At 36.2% G+C, this 7,416-nt stretch overlaps 1 protein-coding gene, 1 long non-coding RNA gene and 5 other non-coding genes across 7 annotated transcripts in view; all 7 read left to right on the plus strand.

Moving 5' to 3' along the window:
* Positions 1 to 1,663: 1,663 nt before the first annotated feature.
* On the plus strand, positions 1,664 to 2,936 carry LOC133672317 (uncharacterized). Its single transcript, XR_009834834.1, has 2 exons — positions 1,664 to 2,293; positions 2,395 to 2,936. It is a non-coding gene; the product is annotated as an uncharacterized LOC133672317 (long non-coding RNA).
* A 2,000-nt stretch (positions 2,937 to 4,936) lies between these two features.
* Positions 4,937 to 7,416, plus strand: part of LOC133673062 (mediator of RNA polymerase II transcription subunit 18) — a 4,135-nt gene continuing 1,655 nt past the window's right edge. The window contains exons 1-3 of the mRNA XM_062093684.1: positions 4,937 to 5,029; positions 5,303 to 5,372; positions 7,250 to 7,349. Coding sequence (XP_061949668.1) covers positions 5,337 to 5,372; positions 7,250 to 7,349 — 136 coding nt within the window. The 5' untranslated portion in view covers positions 4,937 to 5,029; positions 5,303 to 5,336. The remainder of the gene's footprint in view (positions 5,030 to 5,302; positions 5,373 to 7,249; positions 7,350 to 7,416) is intronic.
* On the plus strand, positions 5,608 to 5,701 carry LOC133673600 (small nucleolar RNA Z103). The gene has a single exon (XR_009835013.1). It is a non-coding gene; the product is annotated as a small nucleolar RNA Z103 (small nucleolar RNA).
* LOC133673601 (small nucleolar RNA Z103) lies at positions 6,058 to 6,149 on the plus strand. Its single transcript, XR_009835014.1, has one exon. It is a non-coding gene; the product is annotated as a small nucleolar RNA Z103 (small nucleolar RNA).
* On the plus strand, positions 6,307 to 6,400 carry LOC133673598 (small nucleolar RNA Z103). Its single transcript, XR_009835011.1, has one exon. It is a non-coding gene; the product is annotated as a small nucleolar RNA Z103 (small nucleolar RNA).
* LOC133673599 (small nucleolar RNA Z103) lies at positions 6,579 to 6,669 on the plus strand. The gene has a single exon (XR_009835012.1). It is a non-coding gene; the product is annotated as a small nucleolar RNA Z103 (small nucleolar RNA).
* Positions 6,829 to 6,917, plus strand: LOC133673602 (small nucleolar RNA Z103). The gene has a single exon (XR_009835015.1). It is a non-coding gene; the product is annotated as a small nucleolar RNA Z103 (small nucleolar RNA).

Consider the following 7,416-nt stretch of genomic DNA (forward strand, 5'->3'; position numbering starts at 1 on the left):
GTTTGGCCTTTTCATTTCATCAGTGAGAATCATGTTTTTGCTCGACTGCAATATGTAATTAAGGAAAACTGTCCAAGAAAAAGCTCCTTTTGATCTTCAGCGGAAACCCTTTTTTAACTTTCCGCTCTCTATCCATTTTTGGAACGTGTGCGGTCTGCGTTGGGTAACTCACTTGCCACTGTCTCCATCTCTATCCATATGAAGGTCTGTCCATCGGTAGCAGCTTGACTCTTGCTTCTGCATATCTGTAAAATCACAGCAACAAGTCAGGAAAAAGATGAAAGAACGCACAGAATACCCTTCTACTTCACGGATTCGTTTTTTCTGCATGGCATGTTAGGTCCTTTGTACTTCTACTTAACACTGACATGATTCACTCCTTTTTATTTTCTTTTTTAAGTTTCATGTATTAGGTCAGGCAACATTTTTTTTGCAATACTTGCATCCTTCACCTCTTCTTATAAAATCTTAACTCGTGCCTTGTGTTACAGTATATTTCATTATAAAACTACAGCAATGATGATTTGTCATAATCTATATTCTTGTACATTTCAGCATGTATAGCGATGCTAGCTAGTTCTTGTACTTTAAGTATCACCATTTTATGGCAGTCCAAAATTCCTCGGTTTTTCTCAACTTCTGCATGTGACTATAAATGGGTTACCCTCGATTCCACTAAAGACTTGACCTTGAACTTTTTAGCTGGTAGTTTTGTTGATCATGTGTTTATCTTGGTTAGATTGACAAATCACGTTGGGAAATGAGCAGAGGAAGCTGATTCTTGCATGCGTTAAAGATGTTAGATCATGGATATAAAAAAGAGGTTATGATAGCTTAATTGATACTAGCATCCCTTTCCTTTTGAGAGGTTTTAAGTGTGTTATTGATTTTCTCAGTCATGTGACAATTAACTAAATGTATGAATAATTCTATCTTCATAACCACTTGTTCAAGCCGATTGGAGTTCGATACATGCATGCGGGTCTTCAACAGAATCAACACAAGGATTGACTTCACCTGGACGCAGAAGGTTAATCTTTTTGGTCATGGATCTTCTTCATTCGTCCAGCCACTTTCTTCATTTCTATTTAATGTAGCTTCCAATTTAAAGAAGATAAGTTGCAGAAAAATTAATTACTTGCAGAATGACTTGAATGATCTCTGTTCCCCAGCCACTTATAAGCTCTGGACTTCATGTAAGCTTAAACAGGGAAAATTTGTTGTTTGTCTCACTGTAATTTCACGCCAATGACTCCAACAGATGTTCCAGAGAGTTTATTTCATGGTATTTTTCAAGTATTGTTTTTAACATCAATATATTAAAATAAATTAAAAATATAAAAAAATTGATTTAAAACATAAAAAAATTGTTTTCTTCTTCTTTCTTTTTCGTTTTTTTTTGCTGGTCTAAAGGACAAAGTGTAATTTTCTCTTCTAGAAAGTCTAAAACTGTTTGTATGTTCGAATCAAAAATATCCTTTTATTCTAATTAACTCGTTACTTAACATCGGAGCTACAAGCTCACTTGCTAAAAATTCTATAACTGTGAGGTTGATTTTTATCAGATTCTATGGACCCTAATTCTGGACAAGCGAACACCACCTAGGGACAAGTGAACGCTCTCCATTTTCATGCCTGAGACACAAGGAAAGAAAGAAAAAAAAAAAATCTTCCTCTCTTCGAGGATTACTATTCATAGGTGTTAATCAATCGCAGTCAAACCCCAAATTCCGAGATCTGAAAACCAAAACTATATGTTTATTAAAAGTGGAATTTAAGCAAAGGGCCCTTCACTTCTGATGTGGATTCTCCCAATTTGTTTTCCTCTCCTGTGTTGTTCCTTTCGCTCCCTGCCAGCACTCTCACACCAATCACGATGTACTATCTCTTTCTCTATCTCCTCCAACCACCACTTAACTTCGCCATTTAATTCATCAACTCCTACCCCTCCACTCTCATTACTCATGTCCATGAACAAAAACTAACCAGATTCGCTCCCTCCTTTGTTTCTTTAGCTGCTTATTATTGTGGTGGGCAGGGAGATCTGTTTCAGGAAACGAACTGCCAACTGGGTTTCACTACTTTGACCTTTCCTTAACATCTTTGCTAGCGGTTTTGTTGCTATGGCTACTGCTTCTTGGTCATGAAACATGAAAAGCCTTATTTCAAGACTATAATGGGTTCTTATCACCAATGTTTTCTGTTCAGTGCCACTGTTTTGTTACATATTCTGCTCTCTACGGTCTTTTGTTTTGCTCAACACGACCTGCAACCTCCAATTGCTTCTCACGAGGTAAGCCTCAACTCAACTCAACTCAAATCACAACTCTCTAGTTTATGGGTTTCGTTTGTTTTGATGGTGCGAGTTAACTGAGGTTTTAATTTCACGAGTAGGGTGCAGCATTTGAGGAGAAGGCAAGGCTAGGTTCAACCCCACCAAGTTGCCACAACAAATGCAATGGTTGCCACCCTTGCATGGCAGTTCAAGTGCCAACTCTGCCGAATCAAAACCGACCAGCGCAGCCGGTTTCAACCAAAACTAGCATCATTGATCCCTTTTTTGACCCATATCCTGCAGGTAATAACAGGTACTCAAATTATAAGCCACTTGGTTGGAAATGTCGCTGTGGTGACCATTTTTACAATCCTTTAAGCTAACTAATTAATTAGAGTTGAATCAAAATGTCGATCACCATAATCGTAATTTTTCTCCTTAATCTGTTTTGAAATTGTGATTAAAGGAGCTTCCTGGGATTCTTTAGACACGTGACGTTGTCAGCATTAATTGTACATATTGAAACTTCCATACAGTGTAAAAGACTTGTACTATCGAGTCCTTTTGGCTTTATTATCTGGGGTCCCGGCTAGAAGAGTTAACGTTTAGCAAGTGTAAAAACTGCAATTAACTTGTTGACAAGCTCAGACATTCTGTTTAACCATTTGAGTTTGCCTTTCTTTCTTTGGTTGTTCCATTTTTTCTGCATTTGGGTTTGTTTCTGTCAATGGCTTTGGGGATGTCAGATTGAGCCTATCTAGAGTGTACCTGCGTTTGACCCCAGCTAGCACATAATGATCTGTCACACAATTCTGTCTCTTGCATGGTTGAATTACTAATGAAGACTCTCGTCTTGGAAGGAAGGAGACATTCTTGATAAGAAATTTGTGCATGGCCTTTTCCTTTTCATATCATTTAGCAGGGTGACATTAGGCTTGCAAAGAAGTTTTTCTTAGCTATGAATTTATGCTTTTCAAAGAATCCTTTGAGAATCTGGCCTCTTCACTTCCGAATGGGGATTTCGATTGAGCCAAAATCACATAACAATTTCAAAGAATCTCCTGAAAGTATCCTTTCAACCTTCAAAACTTTCTACTGTATGAATTGAGATGCTTTTCTGAATTTCCGGTACAAATCATGCTCCATATAGGACTGTCAGCACTGAGAATCCCGAGTGCACAAAGAATATGCCTGAAAAGTGAAAACCATCAATATATCCATCACGCTAGTTGCATCATGGCAATGCAAAATATACCGCTTCTGTTTGTGCCTGACTTGAGAAGTTTTTAACTTACCAGAGGAACTCTAGTCCTTGAGAAAGTTGAACGTAAAAGAAACTGCCTAAGCATCCATCAGTTCAGTAGCACCATCAAGCTCCTAGCAATCCCTGTTATGTTAATTGGGAAATTCTGCCACAGGAAAAAGTCTAAGATATAAAAAAACTTGGATTTCCATAGCTTGGAGTTAACGCCTAGTCCGATCGATATACTAATATTAGATTAAAATTTTCTTCGCTTTTCCTGGCAGCTACCTATGACATGATCTTCAGGGAACTGCACCCGTTCCAATTGAAAATGCTGATACATAAATCTGATTTCGTTCGGAAAATTAGAAGAAACTGTTTAATTTTACCAGTAATATAGTAGGAAATTTACCAGCACTCTCCTGAGACAGCTAATATTGGTACTCGCTCAAGCAACAAGCCATCTCCCTGAATCACAAAGATCATGAAAACAAATTCAGACCTTTGAAGCCAAACAGGAAGAACAAAATATGCATTGAGCTAGAATTTTTTTTTTAGTGATTTACCCCAAGAAAGAAAGAGCCTAGAAACGTCCCAGTTGCTGAGGTCTTAATGAACAAAAGGCATGTTTGGTAGTCAGTAAAAGTGGTCTCACTGATTTAATATTTGAAAGGCAATTAGAATTTTTTAAGCAGATATTTACCATTATAAGCAGTCGTCTTTCAGATTTATCCATTAAAAATACCTGAATGCCTATTGTTCCAGTTTTTGCTCAGAAAGCCCTGCAATTTACAGAGTCAATTCAGAAAAATCCCAACAAATCCAGCAATCTCTTGTTCTTGAATAGTTTCATCATTGTCACTGATCACACCAATTTTCTCCTCCAAGATCAATGGCTTTTCCATGTCTTCAAGGCCATCAATTTAACCTGGTCAACATCTCTCTGTAGCCTAATTGTCATTTTTCAGCTAGCTTAAGAGAAATATAAACTTACCACTAGCAAGTCAGGACACCGTGACCTGCAACTCAGGACTGTGGGTGTTATATGACAGCTTTAGAGCAGCAATCAAGGTCTATATATATGCATAGATATGGTCACACCATCGACACCTATTTAGAAATATATTAAAATATATTTTTTATTTTTTTAATATTAGTATATTAAAATAATCTAAAAATATTAAATTTTAATTAATCTTTTATTTGAGCAAAAATCCCACACGGATAATAGCTTTTTACTTTTCTTTTCGAGCCATAGAAGGAAAAGAATCGGTAAAGGCGCTCTTTTCTTGTTGGGCCACATAGGTTGCGGGCTTGTGGGTCTACAAGCCAGGGTTGCCAAAGCCTAGCTTTTTAATGAGCCCAATCCAGTTGTGTAGAAAACTGGGTCGGGTTATTATGGTACTTCGGTGTTCTGACTGCGAAAGAAAAACCCGAAACCACCCCTCTCTCCCATCTTCAAAGAGGCTGCCCTTTAGCTTAGCTTTCAGCGCTAATCTCCGTCCCGCAAGGTAACCAACCAATCCTCCAAACTTTTCTGTACCATTATTCCTTCTCTTCTTCTATTTTTCAAAGCTTTGTTTTGCGAGTATGGTGATCTGGGTTTTCTATGTGATGACTGAAGAAAAGATGACGAGTCCGATTTCATAATCCATTCCATTCCATTAATCTCCTTGACGACAACCCCCCCCCCCCCACCCATTTGTTTTTGTTTTTGATATTTTGTTTGTCTACATTGTCATATTGCAATTGGTTCTCGTTTAAAGTTGAGAATTTCTATGCAGGAAATGCTTTTGACATGAAATAAAGGGAGTAACGATGGAGTGTGTGGTACAGGGAATTATAGAGACACAGGTATGTGTTCCTTAAGGACCCTTTTTAGTGTGTGTAATTCCAATGGTTCTTGTTCTGAAAATTTCTTGTGTGCTTATTTGGGTAATTTTGGTGAATACTGAATTTTCTTTTGTAAAAGAGCAGTGGGTTTTGGTGTGGGCTTTATGCTCGCCTTTTGGTTATTGATGATTAAGGTTAGTCTCTAGAAGTAGTTTTAAACTTGATAAGAAGAGATTTATGTTTGTGAAATCTAGTGATGGAAGTGATCATTTTTTCCCCGAATAATCGAAGCTGAATAAACTGAGCAATATTTCTCTTCTCGGAGAATCCAACCCAGGAATCTGATCCTTCGTTATTCGTTTGTTTAAATTTATTTGCGTTTGAGACCAATTGGTTATATGTTTTGCTTCATCCGTTTTTATAAGCAGTTTTCTTTAACTTTGCTTTGTCTGGATGTGGATTCTGTAATTTTGAGATACAGCCATTGATAGTTTTCTTAAATGATTATTTTCAAATATTACAATCCAGGATCTTTTTCATTATTTATTGTCTGTTTAAATTTATAATGAGTTTCTAATTTTTACTTTTAGGGATAACTGGTCATGGTTTTGGATATATGTTTGGACCTTCACCATGCATCGGTAGTTGCAACTTGTAAGTTGTGCTATTTAATATTAAGTAGAGGTGCAGACTTAATAAGCTTGAGATGGAAATGTTGATTATTTCCCCAAATGATCGGTACTGAATAAAATGAGTGATCTGTCTCTTCAGAGATTACTAGCCAGAAAGCTGATCCATTGTCTTACAACCATGTAATTTGTAAATGTTTATGTGTCTGTTTTTACCAGATAATCGTTTCAATAATGACTGCATATTAATGCTTCTGTTATTTGTAATTGGTACAAATATTTTTATTTTCTTTACCAAGGGGAGATGTAGATGCTGAATGCTAGAGATGGAAGTAATGATTATTTCCCCAAATGATCAATGCTGAATAAACTGTGTGATCTTTCTCTTTTCAGAGAATCCAAGCCATGAATATGATCCATTTTTTTCGCATCTATTTAAGTTCATAAAGTGTATGCCGGGTTTTGTTTTTTATTTTATTTAATGCATAATGGGTTCGGTTCAGTATTTGCTATATGTTCTTTCTTTTAATATCAATGATTACATACTCAGCATACTTTTTTTTTTTACTGAGAAGATACTCTATTCTACATGTTAGAGATAGAGATGATTATTATTTCCCCAAATGATCGATGCTGAATAAACTAAGCGATCTTCTCTTTGGAGATTGCAAGCCAGAAATCTGATCCATTATTTTACATTTATTTAAATTTATCTAGTCTGTCTTTAGTTTTCTCAATCCTTTTTTGGGATAATTTACTGGATATTGTGTTTGTTTTCATCCTTTGTCTGAGTTATAAGAAGCTCTGTTTAACTTACTAAAAATAGAAGTCGATTCCATATGTTTGAGATGGAATTTCTGGTTATTTCCCCAAATGATTGATTCTGAATAAACTGAGCAATCTCTCTTGGAGTTTCCAAGCCAGGACTCTGATCCATCATTCTGCACCAATTGATATTTTTTGTTCCTCTGTTTGGAAAATTTTGTTTTCTGTATTTACAATTGAAATCTGAGCATTATCATGTTACCTATCTTTGGTGTTTTTACATTGTAGATTTGGTAGAGATTTTTGTAGATTTACTTTCTTACTTGAAAATCTCAGCACTGTCAAGTTGTCTCTTAAGCTTTTCCATTTAGATGGTTGTTACATATATTCCTTAGAGATTAGTTTTTTGTTATAAATAGAAGGCACACATGCATAACATTTGATTTATAATTTAAATATTTGAACCCAATCTTAATTTTTATTTTTTTTTGTTTTATGTTGCAGCATGTAGAGGCCCTTGAGATTCTTCTTCAAGGTCTTTGTGGTGTTCATAAAGAACACCTACGGGTCCATGAATTATACCTTAAAAGTGGTCCAAACCTTGGTAAGCTCACATTTTTGCCAGGGGTGGTGCTTACAAATTCTTAAGTGCTTGGGTAAAGATGTCAAAA

The sequence above is a fragment of the Populus nigra genome, chromosome 14, assembly GCF_951802175.1.
Source record: "Populus nigra chromosome 14, ddPopNigr1.1, whole genome shotgun sequence".
In the NCBI taxonomy this organism is placed as follows: domain Eukaryota; kingdom Viridiplantae; phylum Streptophyta; class Magnoliopsida; order Malpighiales; family Salicaceae; genus Populus; species Populus nigra.